Raw genomic sequence first — 24,120 nt, 5'->3', positions numbered from 1 at the left:
CTCATTTGAAAGGGTCACGCCAAGTTTCCTTGTTAAATGTTTGTTGAATGGAAGGTAAAAGCAAGTCTTATCCAATATTTCCATTATGTCCTGGATTTTCAGATCCACGTTATGGAATGGAGGTCATTTTCCCCCCTCTAGTGATAGCCGCCTACAGCCCCCCGCCCCCTCTAGACCCTCTAGATGCACCATATTGTTTTGGACAGTGAGAGAGGGGGCAAACCAACTTTAAAAAAGGGAGCTCCAGGTTTGCTTCTTGCACATGCCAGGGTTGCCTCATGCCAGCCCAGTACATTGGATTCTAATCAAGGGAGGTAAAGGGCTTGGCCTCTAACATGCTCACTTGAGGTTAAAACACTGACAAGACCACGCTGTGCAACGTATTAGACTGAGGGGAGGGTTCGTCCACGGTGAGACCCCTATAAAGCCTAAAATAGATTGTAGACTCTACAGTACTGATCTCACTTAATTATACCTGTGCTGATGCAATGGCAACAATATGAGGGCTATGCCAGTGCAAGGTAACTAAGGACATTGCATCAACCACTGGGAGGGTAGCTCAGGGGCATTGTGCTCGCCTTGGAAGCAAGAGGACATGGAGCAACACAGGTTCGATCCCGGGTCCGCGCTTAGAAACTTCTGGGTATTAAGAGCGTTATAAATAACCTAACAATCAAAACCTGGTGTTGTCTCACCCAATCTTATCAATACTCACCGTAGTGCCGAGATGTTTAATCCAATGGGGATTTCACAGACATAGCTTGGGTTTCATCTTCTTAAAATTGAAACCGCGCTACCCACCTGGAAAAATAGACTAGATACACCCAACGAAATGCCAACACACAGGCAGTATTCACCACAAGTATTATTTGCCCATAACCCTTCCTGATGTGAGAAGAGATGTTGTGATGAGGAGGAACGCCATTGCAAACCAGGAATTCTTTTGTGTCTGACTGAAACCTAGTTTAGTTTATTATTTGCAGAGCGCACCTAACCCTGAGGTATCTGGGCACTTGAGCATAAGTGATTCGTTAACAGTGCATACACGCAGAAGATGACAGGAGGCTTGATGCCCAGGTTACAGAATGGTCACCGAGCCAATATTAGGAATAAATGCGAGGAAGCTACCGCAGCTGAGGAGCAGTACTCACTAATGAGAGTCAGCACCGTAACAATAGGACAATAAGTAGGTAATCTAAAGGTTCAGGAATACTGGACTCACAAGGCCAGAAATAACAGTAGTGAGTTCAACAGGCCCAGCCGTAGGGGTGGTTGTTAGGAGCAGCGGATTCAGTAGTGGTGGGTGCGGTGGAGGTTAAGTTAAGTTAATGTTGCTGGGTTTAGATTATTAACCCATCCAGTTTCTTGAGATTGAGGCTTGTGAGAGACAAGAGGGTAGAACTCTGCCACATTGCCCCCTACAGATGCTTCCACCGAAGGGCAAAATTCAGAGCAGGTCACTAATTACAGCACCTGAGCATGTTAGATTGAGGGTTGAGGCATCTCTTAGCCTGCCAATCAACACACTAAGTAAGGTGGCATGGGTGCTGAAGTCCTTAAACTTCAAGCAGACCTTTCGGTGAGCAAATGTTCTTGTCTCCCGTAACCCTTGGCATGTAGCTTATTGGAATGGGAGGAGGTTTTTCCCCGACTGCCCTCTTTTCCTCGGTTGCCAGTTCGCAGATCCCCTGTTGTTGATCGTGGGGTACATCATATCTGTTTGAAAGGAAGAGACAGAGAGGGGCTAGAGACTGAGCAAGGGGGAGGAAGAGAGATAGAGAGGGAGAGAGAGTGTGTGAGAAAGAAAGGGATTGACAGTGGCAATGCGAGTTAGTGAAATGGGACCTGGCTGCTTGAGGCCAGTGTGGGGGATGTGGATGGCAGGCGGTCGCCCAAGGCCTACCTATTATCACATCAACACTAATCGAACCATGACTAAGCTTGCCTCTTAAATCCTATCACACGCTCCCACATCAGCAGCTAACCAGAACCAACACGCTATAGCCTCAGTGTGGATAACATAATCCAAAGTTTCTCCGCCAAACCCACAGACAGCAGATTGGTACAAAAGAACCGGCTACTTCCAGCCTGTAGCCATCAATACCACAGGTATTGTTGCTGCTCCCATTATCCCACTAATGACCCAAAATCCCTTTTTCTTACAGTACCATGGGCAGCGAGGCAACCAAAATTAGTAGCAGAGGGTTCTATACAGGACCACTTACATTACACTGCATAAGATATAGGAGAAAATAAGTGTTTCTTGCTGACATCTGTGTAAACCCTGCAGGCCACAGCATCACACCCCGGCTCAGTCTCAATCTACCCTGCAGCCCACAGCGTCACACCCCAGCTCAGTCTCAGTCTACCCTGCAGGCCACAGCGTCACACCCCAGCTCAAGCTCAGTCTACCCTGCAGATCACAGAGTCACACCCCAGCTCAGTCTCAGTCTACCCTGCATGGTAACAGCGTCACACCCCAGCTCAGTCTCAGTCTACCCTGCAGGTCACAGAGTCACACCCCAGCTCAGTCTCAGTCTACCCTGCAGGCCACAGCGTCACACCCCAGCTCAAGCTCAGTCTACCCTGCAGATCACAGAGTCACACCCCAGCTCAGTCTCAGTCTACCCTGCATGGTAACAGCGTCACACCCCAGCTCAGTCTCAGTCTACGCTGCAGCCCACAGCGTCACACCCCAGCTCAGTCTCAGTCTACCCTGCAGGTCACAGAGTCACACCCCAGCTCAGTCTCAGTCTACCCTGCAGGCCACAGCGTCACACCCCAGCTCAAGCTCAGTCTACCCTGCAGATCACAGAGTCACACCCCAGCTCAGTCTCAGTCTACCCTGCATGGTAACAGCGTCACACCCCAGCTCAGTCTCAGTCTACGCTGCAGGTCACAATGTCACACCCCAGCTCAGTCTCAGTCTACCCTGCAGGTCACAGTGTCACACCCCAGCTCAGTCTCAGTCTACCCTGCAGGTCACAGAGTCACACCCCAGCTCAGTCTCAGTCTACCCTGCAGGTCACAGCGTCACACCCCAGCTCAGTCTCAGTCTACCCTGCAGGTCACAGCGTCACACCCCAGCTCAGTCTCAGTCTACCCTGCAGGTCACAGAGTCACACCCCAGCTCAGTCTCAGTCTACCCTGCAGGTCACAGCGTCACACCCCAGCTCAGTCTCAGTCTACCCTGCAGGTCACAGCGTCACACCCCAGCTCAGTCTCAGTCTACTCTGCAGGTCACAGCGTCACAGCCCAGCTGAGTCTCATTCTACCCTGCAGGTCACAGCGTCACACCCCAGCTCAGTCTCAGTCTACCCTGCAGGTCACACCCCAGCTCAGTCTCAGTCTAACCTGCAGGCCACAGCGTCACACCCTAGCTGAGTCTCACTCTACGCTGCAGGTCACAGCATCACACCCCAGCTCAGTCTCAGTCTACTCAACAGGTCACAGCATCACACCCCGGCGCAGTCTCAGTCTACCCTGCCAGTCACAGCGTCACACCCCAGCTCAGTCTCAGTCTACCCTGCAGGTCACAGAGTCACACCCCAGCTCAGTCTCAGTCTACCCTGCAGGTAACAGCGTCACACCCCAGCTCAGTCTCAGTCTACGCTGCAGGCCACAGCGTCACACCCCAGCTGAGTCTCACTCTACGCTGCAGGTCACAGCATCACACCCCAGCTCAGTCTCAGTCTACTCTGCAGGTCACAGCGTCACAGCCCAGCTGAGTCTCATTCTACCCTGCAGGTCACAGCGTCACACCCCAGCTCAGTCTCAGTCTACCCTGCAGGTCACAGAGTCACACCCCAGCTCAGTCTCAGTCTACCCTGCAGGTCACAGCGTCACACCCCAGCTCAGTCTCAGTCTACCCTGCAGGTCACAGCGTCACACCCCAGCTCATTCTCAGTCTACCCTGCAGATCACAGAGTCACACCCCAGCCTCAGTCTACCCTGCATGGTAACAGCGTCACACCCCAGCTCAGTCTCAGTCTACGCTGCAGGTCACAGTGTCACACCCCAGCTCAGTCTCAGTCTACCCTGCAGGTCACAGTGTCACACCCCAGCTCAGTCTCAGTCTACCCTGCAGGTCACAGAGTCACACCCCAGCTCAGTCTCAGTCTACCCTGCAGGTCACAGCGTCACACCCCAGCTCAGTCTCAGTCTAACCTGCAGGCCACAGCGTCACAGCCCAGCTGAGTCTCACTCTACGCTGCAGGTCACAGCATCACGCCCCAGCTCAGTCTCAGTCTACTCTGCAGGTCACAGCGTCACAGCCCAGCTGAGTCTCATTCTACCCTGCAGGTCACAGCGTCACACCCCAGCTCAGTCTCAGTCTACCCTGCAGGTCACAGGGTCACACCCCAGCTCAGTCTCAGTCTACCCTGCAGGTCACACCCCAGCTCAGTCTCAGTCTAACCTGCAGGCCACAGCGTCACACCCCAGCTGAGTCTCACTCTACGCTGCAGGTCACAGCATCACACCCCAGCTCAGTCTCAGTCTACTCTGCAGGTCACAGCATCACACCCCGGCTCAGTCTCAGTCTACCCTGCCAGTCACAGCGTCACACCCCAGCTCAGTCTCAGTCTACCCTGCAGGTCACAGAGTCACACCCCAGCTCAGTCTCAGTCTACCCTGCAGGTAACAGCGTCACACCCCAGCTCAGTCTCAGTCTACGCTGCAGGCCACAGCGTCACACCCCAGCTGAGTCTCACTCTACGCTGCAGGTCACAGCATCACACCCCAGCTCAGTCTCAGTCTACTCTGCAGGTCACAGCGTCACAGCCCAGCTGAGTCTCATTCTACCCTGCAGGTCACAGCGTCACACCCCAGCTCAGTCTCAGTCTACCCTGCAGGTCACAGAGTCACACCCCAGCTCAGTCTCAGTCTACCCTGCAGGTCACAGCGTCACACCCCAGCTCAGTCTCAGTCTACCCTGCAGGTCACACCCCAGCTCAGTCTCAGTCTAACCTGCAGGCCACAGCGTCACACCCCAGCTGAGTCTCACTCTACGCTGCAGGTCACAGCATCACACCCCAGCTCAGTCTCAGTCTACTCTGCAGGTCACAGCGTCACAGCCCAGCTGAGTCTCATTCTACCCTGCAGGTCACAGCGTCACACCCCCGCTCAGTCTCAGTCTACCCTGCAGGTCACAGAGTCACACCCCTGCTCAGTCTCAGTCTACCCTGCAGGTCACAGCGTCACACCCCAGCTAAGTCTCAGTCTAACCTGCAGGTCACAGCATCACACCCCTGCTCCGTCTCAGTCTACGCTGCAGGTCACAGCGTCACACCCCAGCTCAGTCTCAGTCTAACCTGCAGGTCACAGCATCACACCCCTGCTCCGTCTCAGTCTACCCTACAGTTCACAGCGTCACACCCCAGCTCAGTCTCAGTCTACCCTGCAGGTCACAGCATCACACCCCAGCTCAGTCTCAGTCTTCCCTGCAGGACACTGCGTCACACCCCAGCTCAGTCTACCCTGCGGGCCACAGCGTCACACCCCAGCTCAGTCTCAGTCTACCCTGCAGGTCACAGTATCACACCCCAGCTCAGTCTCAGTCTATGCTGCAGGTCACAGCGTCACACCCCAGCTCAGTCTCAGTCTACCCTGCAGGTCACAGCATCACACCCCAGCTCAGTCTCAGTCTTCCCTGCAGGACACAGCATCACACCCCAGCTCAGTCTACCCTGCAGGCCACAGCATCACACCCCAGCTCAGTCTCAGTCTACCCTGCAGGTCACAGTATCACACACCAGCTCAGTCTTCCCTGCAGGACACAGTGTCACACCCCAGCTCAGTCTCAGTCTACGCTGCACCGTCACAGCATCACAACCCAGCTCAGTCTCAGTCTACCCTGCAGGTCACAGTGTCAGACCCCAGCTCAATCTACCCTGCAGGCCAAAGCGTCACACCCCAGCTCAGTCTCAGTCTACCCTGCAGGTCACAGCGTTACGCCCCAGCTCAGTCACAGTCTACCCTGCAGGTCACAGAGTCACACCCCAGCTCAGTCTCAGTCTACCCTGCAGGTCACAGCATCACACCCCAGCTCAGTCTCAGTCTACCCTGCAGGCCACAGCGTCACACCCCAGCTCAAGCTCAGTCTACCCTGCAGATCACAGAGTCACACCCCAGCTCAGTCTCAGTCTACCCTGCAGGTCACAGAGTCACACCCCAGCTCAGTCTCAGTCTACCTTGCAGGTCACAGCGTCACACCCCAGCTCAGTCTCAGTCTACCCTGCAGGTCACAGCATCACACCCCAGCTCAAGCTCAGTCTACCCTGCAGATCACAGAGTCACACCCCAGCTCAGTCTCAGTCTACCCTGCATGGTAACAGCGTCACGCCCCAGCTCAGTCTCAGTCTACGCTGCAGGTCACAGTGTCACACCCCAGCTCAGTCTCAGTCTACCCTGCAGGTCAAAGTGTCACACCCCAGCTCAGTCTCAGTCTACCCTGCAGGTCACAGAGTCACACCCCAGCTCAGTCTCAGTCTACCCTGCAGGTCACAGCGTCACACCCCAGCTCAGTCTCAGTCTACCCTGCAGGTCACAGCGTCACACCCCAGCTCAGTCTCAGTCTACCCTGCAGGTCACAGAGTCACACCCCAGCTCAGTCTCAGTCTACCCTGCAGGTCACAGCGTCACACCCCAGCTCAGTCTCAGTCTACCCTGCAGGTCACAGCGTCACACCCCAGCTCAGTCTCAGTCTACTCTGCAGGTCACAGCGTCACAGCCCAGCTGAGTCTCATTCTACCCTGCAGGTCACAGCGTCACACCCCAGCTCAGTCTCAGTCTACCCTGCAGGTCACACCCCAGCTCAGTCTCAGTCTAACCTGCAGGCCACAGCGTCACACCCTAGCTGAGTCTCACTCTCCGCTGCAGGTCACAGCATCACACCCCAGCTCAGTCTCAGTCTACTCTGCAGGTCACAGCATCACACCCCGGCGCAGTCTCAGTCTACCCTGCCAGTCACAGCGTCACACCCCAGCTCAGTCTCAGTCTACCCTGCAGGTCACAGAGTCACACCCCAGCTCAGTCTCAGTCTACCCTGCAGGTAACAGCGTCACACCCCAGCTCAGTCTCAGTCTACGCTGCAGGCCACAACGTCACACCCCAGCTGAGTCTCACTCTACGCTGCAGGTCACAGCATCACACCCCAGCTCAGTCTCAGTCTACTCTGCAGGTCACAGCGTCACAGCCCAGCTGAGTCTCATTCTACCCTGCAGGTCACAGCGTCACACCCCAGCTCAGTCTCAGTCTACCCTGCAGGTCACAGAGTCACACCCCAGCTCAGTCTCAGTCTACCCTGCAGGTCACAGCGTCACACCCCAGCTCAGTCTCAGTCTACCCTGCAGGTCACAGCGTCACACCCCAGCTCATTCTCAGTCTACCCTGCAGATCACAGAGTCACACCCCAGCCTCAGTCTACCCTGCATGGTAACAGCGTCACACCCCAGCTCATTCTCAGTCTACCCTGCAGATCACAGAGTCACACCCCAGCCTCAGTCTACCCTGCATGGTAACAGCGTCACACCCCAGCTCAGTCTCAGTCTACGCTGCAGGTCACAGTGTCACACCCCAGCTCAGTCTCAGTCTACCCTGCAGGTCACAGAGTCACACCCCAGCTCAGTCTCAGTCTACCCTGCAGGTCACAGCGTCACACCCCAGCTCAGTCTCAGTCTAACCTGCAGGCCACAGCGTCACAGCCCAGCTGAGTCTCACTCTACGCTGCAGGTCACAGCATCACGCCCCAGCTCAGTCTCAGTCTACTCTGCAGGTCACAGCGTCACAGCCCAGCTGAGTCTCATTCTACCCTGCAGGTCACAGCGTCACACCCCAGCTCAGTCTCAGTCTACCCTGCAGGTCACAGGGTCACACCCCAGCTCAGTCTCAGTCTACCCTGCAGGTCACACCCCAGCTCAGTCTCAGTCTAACCTGCAGGCCACAGCGTCACACCCCAGCTGAGTCTCACTCTACGCTGCAGGTCACAGCATCACACCCCAGCTCAGTCTCAGTCTACGCTGCAGGTCACAGCGTCACACCCCAGCTCAGTCTCAGTCTAACCTGCAGGCCACAGCGTCACAGCCCAGCTGAGTCTCACTCTACGCTGCAGGTCACAGCATCACGCCCCAGCTCAGTCTCAGTCTACTCTGCAGGTCACAGCGTCACAGCCCAGCTGAGTCTCATTCTACCCTGCAGGTCACAGCGTCACACCCCAGCTCAGTCTCAGTCTACCCTGCAGGTCACAGGGTCACACCCCAGCTCAGTCTCAGTCTACCCTGCAGGTCACACCCCAGCTCAGTCTCAGTCTAACCTGCAGGCCACAGCGTCACACCCCAGCTGAGTCTCACTCTACGCTGCAGGTCACAGCATCACACCCCGGCTCAGTCTCAGTCTACCCTGCCAGTCACAGCGTCACACCCCAGCTCAGTCTCAGTCTACCCTGCAGGTCACAGAGTCACACCCCAGCTCAGTCTCAGTCTACCCTGCAGGTAACAGAGTCACACCCCAGCTCAGTCTCAGTCTACCCTGCAGGTAACAGCGTCACACCCCAGCTCAGTCTCAGTCTACGCTGCAGGCCACAGCGTCACACCCCAGCTGAGTCTCACTCTACGCTGCAGGTCACAGCATCACACCCCAGCTCAGTCTCAGTCTACTCTGCAGGTCACAGCGTCACAGCCCAGCTGAGTCTCATTCTACCCTGCCGGTCACAGCGTCACACCCCAGCTCAGTCTCAGTCTACCCTGCAGGTCACAGAGTCACACCCCAGCTCAGTCTCAGTCTACCCTGCAGGTCACAGCGTCACACCCCAGCTCAGTCTCAGTCTACCCTGCAGGTCACACCCCAGCTCAGTCTCAGTCTAACCTGCAGGCCACAGCGTCACACCCCAGCTGAGTCTCACTCTACGCTGCAGGTCACAGCATCACACCCCAGCTCAGTCTCAGTCTACTCTGCAGGTCACAGCGTCACAGCCCAGCTGAGACTCATTCTACCCTGCAGGTCACAGCGTCACACCCCCGCTCAGTCTCAGTCTACCCTGCAGGTCACAGAGTCACACCCCTGCTCAGTCTCAGTCTACCCTGCAGGTCACAGCGTCACACCCCAGCTAAGTCTCAGTCTAACCTGCAGGTCACAGCATCACACCCCTGCTCCGTCTCAGTCTACGCTGCAGGTCACAGCGTCACACCCCAGCTCAGTCTCAGTCTAACCTGCAGGTCACAGCATCACACCCCTGCTCCGTCTCAGTCTACCCTACAGTTCACAGCGTCACACCCCAGCTCAGTCTCAGTCTACCCTGCAGGTCACAGCATCACACCCCAGCTCAGTCTCAGTCTTCCCTGCAGGACACTGCGTCACACCCCAGCTCAGTCTACCCTGCGGGCCACAGCGTCACACCCCAGCTCAGTCTCAGTCTACCCTGCAGGTCACAGTATCACACCCCAGCTCAGTCTCAGTCTATGCTGCAGGTCACAGCGTCACACCCCAGCTCAGTCTCAGTCTACCCTGCAGGTCACAGCATCACACCCCAGCTCAGTCTCAGTCTTCCCTGCAGGACACAGCGTCACACCCCAGCTCAGTCTCAGTCTACCCTGCAGGTCACAGTATCACACACCAGCTCAGTCTTCCCTGCAGGACACAGCGTCACACCCCAGCTCAGTCTCAGTCTACGCTGCACCGTCACAGCATCACAACCCAGCTCAGTCTCAGTCTACCCTGCAGGTCACAGTGTCAGACCCCAGCTCAATCTACCCTGCAGGCCAAAGCGTCACACCCCAGCTCAGTCTCAGTCTACCCTGCAGGTCACAGCGTTACGCCCCAGCTCAGTCACAGTCTACCCTGCAGGTCACAGAGTCACACCCCAGCTCAGTCTCAGTCTACCCTGCAGGTCACAGCATCACACCCCAGCTCAGTCTCAGTCTACCCTGCAGGCCACAGCGTCACACCCCAGCTCAAGCTCAGTCTACCCTGCAGATCACAGAGTCACACCCCAGCTCAGTCTCAGTCTACCCTGCAGGTAACAGCGTCACACCCCAGCTCAGTCTCAGTCTACGCTGCAGGTCACAGTGTCACACCCCAGCTCAGTCTCAGTCTACCCTGCAGGTCACACCCTAGCTCAGTCTCAGTCTACCCTGCAGGTCACATCATCACAGCCCAGCTCAGTCTCAGTCGACCCTGAAGGTCACAGCGTCACACCCCAGCTGAGTCTCAGTCTACCCTGCAGGTCACAGAGTCACACCCCAGCTCAGTCTCAGTCTACCCTGCAGGTCACAGCATCACACCCCAGCTCAGTCTCAGTCTACCCTGCAGGTAACAGCGTCACACCCCAGCTCAGTCTCAGTCTACGCTGCAGGTCACAGTGTCACACCCCAGCTCAGTCTCAGTCTACCCTGCAGGTCACACCCCAGCTCAGTCTCAGTCTACCCTGCAGGTCACAGCATCACACCCCAGCTCAGTCTCAGTCAAACCTGCAGGTCACAGCGTCACACCCCAGCTCAGTCTCAATCTACCCTGCAGGCCACAGCGTCACACCCCAGCTCAGTATAAATCTACCCTGCAGGTCACGGAGTCACACCCCAGCTCAGTCTCAGTCTACCCTGCAGGTCACAGCGTCACACCCCAGCTCAGTCTCAGTCTACCCTGCAGGTCACAGCGTCACACCCCAGGTCAGTCTCATTCTACCCTACAGGCCACAGCGTCACAACCCAGCTCAGTCTCAGTCTACCCTGCAGGTCACAGTGTCACACCCCGGCTCTGTCTCATTCTACTCTGCAGGCCACGGAGTCACTCCCCAGCTCAGTCTCAGTCTACCCTTCAGGTCACAGAGTCACACCCCAGCTCAGTCTCATTCTACCCTGCAGGCCACAGCGTCACACCCCAGCTCAGTCTCATTCTACCCTGCAGGCCACAGCGTCACACCCCAGCTCAAGCTCAGTCTACCCTGCAGGTCACAGCGCCACACCCCAGCTTAGTCTCAGTCTACCCTGCAGGTCACAGCGTCACACCCCAGCTCAGTCTCAGTCTACGCTGCAGGTCACAGCGTCACACCCCAGCTCAGTCTCAGTCTCAGTCTACCCTGCAGGCCACAGCGTCACACCCCAGCTCAGTCTCAGTCTACGCTGCAGGTCACAGCGTCACACCCCAGCTCAGTCTCAGTCTACCCTGCAGGTCACAGCGCCACACCCCAGCTTAGTCTCAGTCTACCCTGCAGGTCACAGCGTCACACCCCAGCTCAGTCTCAGTCTACGCTGCAGGTCACAGCGTCACACCCCAGCTCAGTCTCAGTCTCAGTCTACCCTGCAGGCCACAGCGTCACACCCCAGCTCAGTCTCAGTCTACCCTGCAGGTCACAGAGTCACACCCCGGCTCTGTCTCAGTCTACGCTGCAGGTCACAACGTTACACCCGAGCTCAGTCTACCCTGCAGGCCACAGCGTCACACCCCGGCTCAGTCTCAGTCTACCCTGCAGGCCACAGCGTCACACCCCAGCTCAGTCTCATTCTACCCTGCAGGCCACAGCGTCACACCCCAGCTCAAGCTCAGTCTACCCTGCAGGTCACAGCGCCACACCCCAGCTTAGTCTCAGTCTACCCTGCAGGTCACAGCGTCACACCCCAGCTCAGTCTCAGTCTACGCTGCAGGCCACAGCGTCACACCCCAGCTCAGTCTCAGTCTACGCTGCAGGTCACAGCGTCACACCCCAGCTCAGTCTCAGTCTACGCTGCAGGTCACAGCGTCACACCCCAGCTCATTCTCAGTCTTGAGGGCTTCCGAGGTTGATAAAAATGATTATCTTTGATTAAGGGGAATAGTAATAGCTGTGCTTTATGGTGCTATACACTGGAAAATGCTGAGCTAGCAAGCACTCCAAAAAACAAAATGGCATTTGTTAGGGGGCAGGACAAAGGGTACATTTTGTATTGATTTCTGTGAGGTGTGGGGAGGTAAAGGGGCATGGGAGGTAACTATGGGAGGCCTGCCCCCATGAGAAATGCCTCAAAACACGTGTTGAAACGGCCCCCGTAGTGAGAGTTCCAGTTTCCAGGTTTCCCCATTGAATCACTCTTTCCCTTCCCACAATTCTGCCTTATGGGGTTTGCATATTACTTTTGCTCGTGTGGTCATTTAATCCAGGATTGAATCGATAGCCAAAAGGTTAGGCTAATCGGCTTTGGTGCCCCCACACCCGAAATGCTGGGCCTTTGCAGAAGAGAGGCTGCTCACCTTCAGAGTTGTCATGAGCAGTACCAAAGACAGATGATAAGCTGTATTTGTTATCAGCAGCTCCTTTCTTATGCATAAATGGTTAGGCAATTGTGCCTGTCATAGGACATTGCCAACAAAAAGACCATGCACAGCTCCAGTTACCTACCAAATCTTTGCTTAAATACAATAAAGTGAGTAACAAAATAACACAATCAAGCCTTTTTTTAAAGATAAGCTTATTTTTGTGTCTATCTACTAAAAATACATAAAAAGACTTAGCTTTATGTGTATAGCAAAATGTTCTCAACATCATGCATACCAGCAAGTTGGATGTTTTTTGACAAACAATCTCTATACACAGGGAGCCTTAATACTCAATTTCATTGCTGAATGTACGGTGGTGTAAATCAGGACATTCTTTAGGCTCATATTATTTTGTGTTTTAGGACTTGTAGTTTACCATTTAGGCTATTGAAAATAAAGCTGTAATGATATTCTTTTCTTTTTTGGCTTTGCGTGTTTCTGTAAGGATTTGTATACTGTCAGGTTCCTTTACTATGTGATGTGTGTATTTTACAATTAAACTCTATAAGACAATATTGTTGCAGTGCTTAAAATCCAGAATTTAAGTATTGCTACAAAGTAGAGTGCATTAAGTCATGTGGGCAAGTGCCTAGATTGTAGAGTCGGTTAATATCCAAACTTCACTACTTAACCAAAGTATGTGGTCCTCGGCAAATTATCTCACTGTGATTTAACTGCTAAATCGAAATCCTTGGAAGTGATTAAGTTCACACTATTTGAATTAAACTTATTTACAGTGGGGCCGATTTAATGATGATAAGGACAAAATGGTGTCGCTTTGTAGCTCTCTGTCAGAGGCCCCTGGAGCCATCATTTAAAATTGCATTATTGTTGTACTGGCCCTCCCTCAATCCCATATCAGTTCAGGTGACCGGCAGGTATCTAGATTCACCAGCCAGTCAGTGTGCCAGAAACGAACAGCAGAAGAAGCAACATGAATTTCCTCCCACTGTTGCTGCCAGTCACTGGAGCTGCCTGTGCTGTCCAGAGTACTAGTGAGTGAATCTCTATGCTACGCCCTGTTATGCTATGCATTGAGTCTTGTATTGCACACCTTTTGTCATGTCCAGATTCTCTGAGCTTCAAGATCTGCAGGTGGTGGAGTAGGGAACCAACAAAGGAGCAGGGCAAGATTGCTTTGTTGCAGAGTAGATGTGTGCTGATCTGAAAACATAGGGCTCTCTGTGGTGTGTACATTTTAGGCATCTTGTGATTTGTGTCTGTCAGAGTGGATTTTAAGGAGTGTGTAGAGTTGCACTGGTAGATCTGTGGTGGGTTAGTGTGGTGTTTAGGGAAATGTGTGGTCACGTGTTTTCGGGCGGTGTATGTGGCATTATGTATGTCACCTGTATAGTTTCAGTGCTGGAGTTGTGTGTTCACTTGTGATGTTGGTTAAGGTGGGAGGTAGAATGATTTTTAGGTGGTTATTGTTACCATACCTTGCCCAACGGACCACTTAGGAACAAACGGCCGCACCTTTTTCAGTGTGCAAACATCACAGCTGCTCGCATTCGTTTGTTTATATCCATGCAACACCTTTTTTCTCCAGATTGCGTGCGCTGCTATGTCTTACATGGGGATGTTGGGCTGCGCGGGGCTGTGTCAGGTGACACTATGCCATGGCACAAATCCAAAGCCCACAGGTTCTAGGTGGCTGCCCGGGTCCTCTCTTCTACCAGCCCAATAGCACTTCAAAGTAACTGATCCTATAGCGCCACGCAGGCTCCCATAGATTATGCAACAAAATAGCTAGACAGGCCCCACGAACATGCAACTGACAAAGCCAACCACAAACCACATCGCACAGTGGTCGAACTGTACGAAATGAAGTAGTGGAACTATGTTCCCTGCTGGCCTGCCCCATCGCCATACCTCCTGCCAGGCACAATACAAACCCCAAAACACAGGCACCTGCTGTTTAAGGGAACGTTCAGTGTATTGCACTGAAAGCGCAAGTTTCAACTTCTTCCTACACTGTTATTTGAAAATGAAACCATTCTGTAACGGTTTCTTTGTAAATAAAAAGTATAGGAACAGTTAAAAGTACCAATCCACTTCGACCATTGACATCACAACCACAGCATTGCCCTGCTGGCAGGTACGATTAGAAATCTGCATTTTGCTTTAAAATCCTATACTTTTGCGCAATGCCACTGGCACAGTGTGCTTTAAACTGCAGACAACAGTTCCCACAAGCATTCCTTGCGGAGAACATGAAGGGGACCCATACAAGCTGGTTGGCTACGCCCACACAAGGTCTGCGAAGGTAGCCCTGCCCCCCACCATTTGAAATGTTAGTTCTGCCACTCCCCAGACACACATTTTGTTCAAGTTGCACCCATGCTCCTGGAACACTGCTAAAACGTCTCAGAATAAACAGATTGCATGCAGAAACCAGCTTAAACTCCAGCCTCAGTGGTCAACATTCAAAGCGGTCATCTCTGCCCTCAACAAAAATGGATGGATTAGGGCCCGATTCATGGAACCTTTTTGTGCTGTGCAAACTTACTTTGCACTGGTTGAAAGCGACTTTGCACTGCAGACAAACACCCTAATTCACAGAGTGGTGCAAAGTGTATTTTTGCAGTGCAAAGTTACTTTGCACACTTTTGCAGCAGTGGAAAGTCACTTTGCCCTCCAAAAATACACTTTGCACGGCTCTGTGAATCAGGGTGTTTGTTGGCAGTGCAAATTCACTTTGCACCACGCTAAAACTTCCACGAATCGGGCCCCAAATATGTGAGCCTAGCGCAGAACGTCTGAGGTAGCTTTCCCCTCTTGGAGAGGAAGGGGCAGTGCCAGGGGCGTTATCATTGAATGAAGTGAAGGTGACAGAGACCCCTGCTGAACACAAAGTTTCCCTGCACCGACCAATGAGTTGCCTGGCTAAAGCCCCGCTTGGCAAACGAGGGATCATGACGGTACTCATTGCTGTGCTTCTGTGTAGGGGTTCCATGTGTTAAAATCACGGCAAAAATGGCCATGGACACAAATTATTGCAGCAAAAAGGTTGTGGTTTTGCCGCCGCAATCCCTGTAAAGGGTGCGGGTGACACCCCCACAACTCCCAGACCCATTATGCCATTTAATGGGAGCGGGTGACACCTCTGCAACCCCCGCTCCCTTTAAATGGTGTAATGTGGTACACCTTTAACGGGTCAAACCACTGCATTTTTGCCACAATTTTTTGTACAGGTGACATTTCTGCTGCGATTTTATCACTGCACACCCTGTGTAGGCAGTGCTGTACAGCATGGCCAAGCTCACAGATTCCTGGTGCTTTCTTGGTGTCAGCTTGGTCGCACTGGGTCATAAAATTGTCTCAGGCACCAATGAAAAAGTGGTCTACAATTGCAAATGGCTATTCATTCCTTTTGTGACACTGTTTGAACAGTACCCAAGGTTTTTTTTTTTTTTTTTTAAATAAAACGTGACGCAAAGGTTTGCATTTTAAAGAATATTTATTCAGCAACACTGATCTAAACTACTCCACATTGCCTAAAAAGTGTCCCACTTTGACCAAATAAACTGGCGCACAGCAGCATTTTTGGTTCGGCCATGGGCCTATTGCCCTATAGGTCAGTCCGAGTCTGGGTGTCAGCATGGCGGAGTGTGGCGTTTACTGGTGAATTGTAATTGGGTGATTAGAGCCAGTCGCAGGCCACAATTTGTCTGGCATGCGACTGGCAATGGCGGAGCTGTAGAGGCACTGGTATGTTGGACCACTGCTCCATTTCACCCTCACCTGAGGTGGTGACCCTTCTGCTTGGTTCCAAGTACTGCGATCTGGGACCACAGCGCCGTAGAGGCCCAAACCAGTAACCTACTCGAGGGGACGAAGCACACTTGAGTACTCACTCTGGGAATTTGCTGTCAGGTTGTGTCGCAGCTGTGGCGCCCATTAGAAAAATGAAACGTTCCTAGCGGGGGACTTTTTATTTGCACACTCTGGCGGAGTGGACACCAAAAGCAAGCAAGCTAATGCTTCATGGATTGCTAATTTCCTGCCTGACCCCCTTTGTGTCAGGCTGACCCCAACCCGAATCCCCAGCAATGAATGCCAAGGCCTGGGTTGGGGGCTGACAATGAAGCCTCTATCAGCTTTTCAAGCCGGTCTCCCCTCAGCATGGTAACAACAGAGGGGACCGCGGCGTGGGCCTCCGAGAAGACTTGGGTGGCACAATAAGCGGGGGTCCCTTGAGATGGGGTGGGGGTGGCCCACAAACAGCCAAAGGATTCATCTGGACTTGGGGGGGGGGGGATGGGGTGCCCTTTGTGAAACTGGCTTCTTTAGAAAAGGCAAACTTTTCAGGCGGCCCAAACAGACATTAGGCCATGGCGGGACACAATCGGGCCGAGGCAGATGGATATCACAGGCAGCATGCTGGCCAGTCGGAACGTACAAATGGCGCAGTTCAGCCTCCGCCCGGGTTATCAAAAAAAGATATAAAATGTAAACAGTGGAGAAAAAATGCTAATTCGTTTCTGTTATCCTTTTCTTTTGCCCACACCCCAACACCCCTCTCACAGACTGTGACATGTACTGCAAGGCGTCCAAGGGGAAACTGAAGATCAACATGAAGAAATACTGCCGGAAAGATTATGGTGAGTACTGCGCAGGTGCATGTGTCTGGACGCTGATTGGGCAATAGGAAATGGTGCATTTCTAAGCAGGCAGGCGCCTCTTAAAGCACAGCGCAGCTGGGACAGGAAGTCGCAGGCCTCACACATTGTTTTCATGACGATTTGTTGGCTGCTTGTGCAGCGCACACTTTTATTTCCATTAAAAGCTCTGCAAGAAAATAAAGAGGGAAGGATTCGACATGATGTCATTCATGTTTTGCAATAGCGTGTGTGTATGCCAGTAAGCAGGCGTGAAGCATGGAGTTACACAGGACAGAGATGACTTGGACAAGATGTATTGTCATGCAATTTCCTATAAAGCACACAGTCTGCTCTAAAACGGCATTAAAGCGCTACAGCTCGTCCCGACTTTGCAGAATTAGAGCAGCTTTGCACTACTTCCTACTGTACCGCTTGGACGTTCTACGTGGGGTGCGGTTCTAAAAACTCGCGCTTGTGCATGCGTGTGCCTCCTGCAACCAGATTACTCTTCAGTGGTGCAAGCTTCCTCCATGCACACACTGAACAGCTATAGCACAAGCAGCAGCAAACGTCCTTCACGCACATAACGCATTCAACACAGCTAGGCAACAGTAGTGAATACACACATTGAACAGGCGATGAAAGGGCAACAGGCATTTTAAAAACTCTCGGATGCGCAGAGAAGGTATGGCTAGACCTGAAGGAGCCAGAGGTGTCATGGGCAGAGCCGAGCCTGGGGGTCTGGCCTGGCTCTTAGGGCCCAACACAAGCTGAGCCCACGTAATGGCTGTGCTAAATGAGGGGGCAGAGAGGGTGGGTGGGGGGCTGTGTCAGGGTCAAAAAAGGGGCTATGGGGAAGGAAAGGGATTGGGGCAATATAAGAGGCTAAGGAGGTTTGGGTGTAACAAAAGGGACGGGCGAGGAAAGTGGCTAAAGGGAGCAAGAAAAGGGGATAAACAGCACTGCGGGCAACCCAGTTGGCTAAAGGGGGCTGGAGCAACAAGGGACAAGATCTGGGGCAGATGGGGCAAGAACAGGTGCTAGGGGCAACACAAAAGGGCTTAACGGGATTGGTGGGCAACAATTGCCTAAAGTGCTTGAGGGCTACAAAAGGGGAATGAACAGAGGCTAAAGGGTGATGGGGCAACAAAAGTGTCTGAGGCAACACAATGGGGCTGAAGAGGGCAAGAACAGGGATAAGTGGGGACAAGAGCAGGGACTAGGGGCAACAAAATGGGTTAAATGGTACTCAAGGTCAAGAAAGGGGCAGAACGGGTCTGGGTCAGCTACAAGGCTTAAGGGACACCAAGCAATATGGGGCAGTTAAAAGGGTTAAGGAGAAACAAAAGGGGCTAAATGGGACTGGGGTCAAGCAAATGGGCAAAACAGGCTTGGGGCAGCTGAAAGGGTTAAGGGGCAAGAAAGAAAGGGGGCTAAATGGGACGGGGAGGTCAAGAAAAGGGGCAAAACGGGCCTGGGGGCAGCAAAAAAAGTTAAGGGGCAACAGAAGTGGCTAAATGGGACAGGGGATCACGAAAATAGGTAGCATGTGTTGGGGCAAGAAAGGGAGGAGAAACAAAGGGGATAACTTATTTATTTATATGTTTACATTTTTATACCGTACAATATAAGCCTGGGTGCAAACAACATCTCAAGATCACGCTAAGAGACTCACAACACATCTTTGCAGGGTCTTGTGATTTTGCATGGAGGATGTAGGTACCCCTCCCTCGACCCCCTTTACCTGTAGTGCTTGGAAACAGCCTGAGTGCTACACAAGCAACCTACGAACCCCCTTCACGCCCTCCCTCCCGGCGTCCCTTCCTCCTTCATTCATTCTATCCGGCTCTCCACTCCCACACACACAGCGCCTCAACGCTGCTGCAGAGCAGACAGAGCACTCTTCAAATAATTAATGTAACATAAGGATGATGTGGCAGTCGTGCCGGGAACAGTGGGCAAGGGAAAGGTGAAGAAGTGGCAGGAGAGCCCCACAAGGAAAGGAGAAGTGAGAGCAAAGAGAAGAAGTGAGAGGGACTGTGAGGCTATTTTTCAGCGTCCAGTAGGTGGGCGACTCCACGAAGGTTTGCTTATTCTCTGGATAGTGGCCAAGTCAAAGCTCCTCTGGGAAGGTACTGGGAAGGCACGGTCAACAACACACTGGAAAAAAACAAGGGCTGCCCATACATCTTCGTTAAGACAGAACATTGAATGAATCCCAACTATAGGATTAAAGGAGGCTCCACAGGAAAGGAAGGCAGCGGGGGTGCACCATTTGGGCAAAAGCCAAGGCAATAGTCAGAGTGTTGACTAAGACCAACCCCCAGTTTAAGTCGCTGAGGCAGTTATATGGAGCAGGTGCCCTTGGCTGCCAGTACACACAAACCCTCATTGAGGACCCGGGGGCATCTGGTCAAGTGCCCCCTTCCACACCCCACTCGATCCCACCAATGGGTTCCACAGAAACACAGGTATGTTGCCACCTCGTTTCTGGGCAGAAACCGGCTCTAGTTGTACTCTCCTTGCCCTGGCTTCTGTGAGCCCAAAGGAAAACATCTGCTTGGCGTTGAGTTCCTCCTCATCGTGTGCAGGCACAGAATCTGCTCAGGGAGCGTATTGCTCGGTGTCAAGGCCAGGTGGCAGTAGCCTTCCATAAGGAGCTACGTGCCGTGCCTAGCTCCGGCGGGTACAGCAGCTTAGATCAGACTGTGCAGAAAACCAAGGCACACTGGCATCATCATCATCTATAACAAAGAACTCAAAGTCTTTCCAATACTGCCCCATTCTCATGGCTATCAATGTATCACAGTAGTTGGGGAGCATTCCTGCCCACATCCTTATAATGAGTACCCCAGTAAGAGAGTAATAAGCCAGGGATGCCATGGGAAGCCATCAATAGATAGGACGTAACTTGGGAAACCACCCACCAAGCATTATGGGGGTACATCTTGGCCTCTATGACCTTACATCCTGTGTGAGTGTGCCAGCGTGTCTGCATTGGTTGGTAGTACCAGTCTTCACGTCCCTAGCATGCCATGGTAGTAAGGTGGTGGACGAGGCTTCCCCAGGATAGGATACCCACCCCCCCCCCATGGCGGGAAATGATGACTAGATTGCAAGGGGGTACGGGTTGTCTAACACAGGGGTCTGCAACATTTGGCTCCCCAAAAGATTTAGACTACAGCTCCCATCAGCCCCAACCAGCACAGTTAATGGTGAGGGGTAGTGTAAGTCCTAATCCAAAACAACTGGAGAGCCACACCTTTCAGACCTGTGATCTGGCCAGACAAACAGTGGCTCTTGATGTATTTTGATGAGAACGGGGAAAGCTTGCAAAAGAAGGAGATTATTCAACTCTTATTTGAAATGTCGTTGCTTCTCCTGTAGTCTCGCGCTGATTGCCGCTTTGGGTTACATCGATAACCAGGAGTACGTGTAATGATCGCACTGCACATCAACCTAGCATTGATAGTCCCCTGGACTCAGGGTGGAGAGTCAGTGAGAAAGAGGTATGTTTCATGTACCTCTGGTGCATCGTGTGTCCTAAGAGGCGCCAACGCTACACATGTTGCACAGTGTGCACCCATACATGCACCCACAATTGCATGTTTTTGCAAATGCTCAAAAACATATCGCGGGGCACCAGCTAAAGGCACTTCCTCCTAACACACAGGCATCTGTACACAGAGGCATTGCTGGAGGGGGTTTGGGGTTTAGGGAGCTATAGCCCCAGGTCTTTTGGCTGTAGCCCCGGATAGAATCTCAGGGTCTACAACAAAAGTTCCTGTGCTTTGTGCATAATCATGCGGAGGCCAATCATTTTACACTTACAATTTAATTTACACTCCAATTATAAAAACAGTGTGTAAAATGATGATTATGCACTGTCTAGTTTACATCCTTTCAACATTGCAGTCAATGGGGTACATTACTATAAATGGTCAGTGGCAGCAGAGTCTTTGGTCTAGGGTGAGTGATTGTCATTACACCAATCGCAGGTGTTATAGCCTCTCAAATCTTCAAGACTACATCCAAAACCTGACTCTCTAGGAAGTGCAAGCGCTGCTCAAAAACAAACAAAAGTTACATTTGCAATTGAAAGAGAAACTCAGCAAAACCTGTCCCTGTGATGATACAGATAGGTATTTAACTTTATATAGTGCTTCATACATGGTTTGTCCAACATCTAGGCACTGTGATTATTATACCTCAGTCGATACTCACTTTACCGACCTCTGAAGGATGTTAGCCAATAAGAAAGCTCAGCCAGTTGAGTGCTCGTTGCCCCGATCTGTGTGTGATCTGTAGGTTGCAGGTTCAAATCCCGGCAAGGCCAACTCAGCCTTTCATCCTTTTGAGGTCAACTTCAGTTTGGTGATAGTTGTGCTAAATATGTTCTATGTACAGAACTTTGCCAAACGCACTATATAAATAACCATTTGACCATGAGATTCCGTATAGAATTTAGCATGGAGTCCTTGCGCCTCTGCACTGTTGTATAATAAGATTGGCATGCTATTAGGTAGCAATAGCTCCAGGAAATTAGGACTTTCATTAAACCTCAAAAGTCAATTCTGCTATCGAACCTCAAAACACACAATACAATTCATGTTTGCTTTATTAGGAAATTGACTAGATTTTTGTTTTTTCAACATTTCAATATATACAGGAGAGGTCAAATGGCCAGACCTTAGAGAAATAGGGAAAGCTTTGTTCTGTCATGATGCAGAAAGCTGCTGCCTAGTAATGATTTCCATACAGTTTTTGCACATGTCTGCAGGATGTCGCATATATTTTACTCTCTTGCAAAGGAGAAAAGTCATTTTTACTCTCTTGAAATCACATTACTCTCAAAGTTTAAAAATAGGGAGTAAAATACTCCCACCTCAAAATCTTATCTGGAGCACTTCACCTCCCACACCTTCATGTGATTGGAAACTAGCAGCATGTTTTTAGCCAATCACATTGAGGTGTGGGTGGATAGAAAGCCCATCGAGCAAATCCTGGCCTTTTCTGGCATCATACCGTTGTGTTTGCTTTTGTTTTAGCCATGTGGGCACTACTATCGGCAGGGCAAGTGGGCATGGTCTTAGGTGGATATGGGCGGGGCCATCCAGTGACGTGGATCTCCGGGTTATTCTTTTTTATATGCGGGCAGGTCTGTCTCTGAGCCACACAGAGATGGTAGAGGAAGAGTGAATGCCCCGCCTCACAAAGAGAGGCTGGAGAGAGTGCATGCAGTGATACAAATTCAGCTTTTTGCTGGGCTCTCTATCCACACTCTGCACGAGGGACTGGGCACTGCATACCCTTTACTGGAAACCCCCTTTGAACCCTAAAGTGCATCAAACGAATGGGGAGAGCACCTGCTCTGAATGAACAGCAAACAATGGCCTTATGCACAGTGTGCTATAGGGGACACGAGTATGCAGGCATAGTGTGATATAGGTAGTAATAGTGCACTAGGCATAGTGTAATATAGGTGGCACAGGTTCACTAGGCACAGTGTGTCAGAGGCGACACAAGACCCCTCGGCCTAGTGTGCTATAGGTGACATGAGTGCACTATTCATAGTGTGGTATAGAAGCCACGAATGAACTAGGTACAGTGTGGTATTGGTGACACAAGTGCACTAGGCATAGTGTGGTATGGGTGACATGAGTGCACTAGACACAGTCTTTTATAGGTGACACGAGTGCACTATGCATAGTGTGGTATAGATGCCACGAATGAACTAGGTACAGTGTGGTGTCTGTGGCACGAGTGCACTGGGCATAGTGTGGTATGGGTGACATGAGTGCACTAGACACAGTCTTTTATAGGAGACACGAGTGAGTGCACTATGCATAGTGTGGTATAGGTGCCACAAATTAACTAGGTACAGTGTGGTGTCGGTGGCACGGGTGCACTAGGCAAAGTGTGGTATAGGTGACACGAGTGCAGTAGACACAGTCTGTTATAGGTGATACGAATGCACTAGGCGTAGTGTAGTATAAGTGGCACGAGTGCACTAGGCGCAGTGTGCCATAGGTGACACATGTGCACTCGGCATAGTGTGTTATAGGTGACATGTTTTCACTAGGCACAGTGGGTCATGGGTGACACAATTGGCATATAGAGCTATAGGTGACACGGGTGCACTAGATGCAGTGTGTTATAGGATAGGTGGCACAGGTGCACTATGCATAGAGTGGAATAGGTGTTTTATAGGAGACATGAGTGCACTGGGCACTGTGTTTTATAGGTGACAAGAGTACACTAGGCATAGTATATTGAGGGGACACAAGCTCGATAGGCACAGTGCCATGAAGCTGACACACTCGTCAGTGTGCTAGGCTTTGGGACGTGGAGGCACCACGAAGCACAGCTTTTGTTTGGTCTCTGAGTTTGGTTAATTTCAGTCACAATATGTTTCCAGCCTCTACTTTTACAAGTAGCATTTTCGGTTTAACGTCAGTGAGTTTCCCAAAACAGCTCTGCGCACAGTGCTATGAGATACCTGCCACCGCTTCAGGTTACACAAACTCCCAGACTCGCCTGATCCATGCTCCAAGATTGGTCTGCTTGCCCAGGGGTGTCTCCAGCGTTCAGCTATGACAGGAGCGTTCACCAATGACAGGAGGAGTTTCCTCAGTCTTCATCTTGTTCAATAGGTTCGCTAATTACATCAAGCCGCCTTGCCATGGCCCCTCGAGCTGTCATTCAATGGGGTGGAATCTAAGCACCGCTCGGTCCCTGCATTGCTTCTAGTCCCAATGCAGTGCACATATCCTTTATCTTTGCCGTCGGCAAAAGACAGGAACCCCTAGCCTCTGACACATAAAGGCACGAGAGCCTCCTAGGGCTAATGGCAAATAGTAGGGGCAGTATGACCGAGGTCCTGGTTGTGGGTACTTTGTCCCCCCTTCTTTTTTGGACCTCGCAATTCTTGCCATCGAGCCTCGGCCCTCTTCCTCTTCCGGTTCAATCGGTCCGCAACCTCAGTGTTAAGATCTCTGCCTCTTTGTCCCTTGACAACCAGGTGGCTAGTGTTTGTAGTGCCGGGCACTTTAAACTATGCATTTCGCGGAAAGCCTTGTCTTTTATTCCTGCTGAATGCCAGGCTCCGATAGTGGCAGCTTTGGTCCTCAGCACTCTCGACTATTGCAACTCTCTTTATTTGGCCCAGCCTCGCTATCTCATCCAAAGGCTTCAACTACTGCAAAATGCTGCCGTTCGTTCCATATTTCGT

General features: G+C 51.9%; 1 protein-coding gene across 4 annotated transcripts in view; it reads left to right on the top strand.

Moving 5' to 3' along the window:
• The window catches only part of NTN1 (netrin 1), a 632,822-nt gene that overhangs the window by 560,357 nt on the left and 48,345 nt on the right, over positions 1-24,120 (top strand). For all 4 annotated transcript variants that reach the window (XM_069654579.1, XM_069654581.1, XM_069654580.1 and 1 more), the window contains one exon: positions 16,815-16,889. In XM_069654579.1, the coding sequence (XP_069510680.1) occupies positions 16,815-16,889 (75 nt within the window). The remainder of the gene's footprint in view (positions 1-16,814; positions 16,890-24,120) is intronic.

The sequence above is a fragment of the Ambystoma mexicanum genome, chromosome 3q, assembly GCF_040938575.1.
Source record: "Ambystoma mexicanum isolate Mex_15411 chromosome 3q, UKY_AmexF1_1, whole genome shotgun sequence".
Lineage (NCBI taxonomy): Eukaryota > Metazoa > Chordata > Amphibia > Caudata > Ambystomatidae > Ambystoma > Ambystoma mexicanum.
This window is presented reverse-complemented; position numbering and strand designations above follow the sequence as displayed.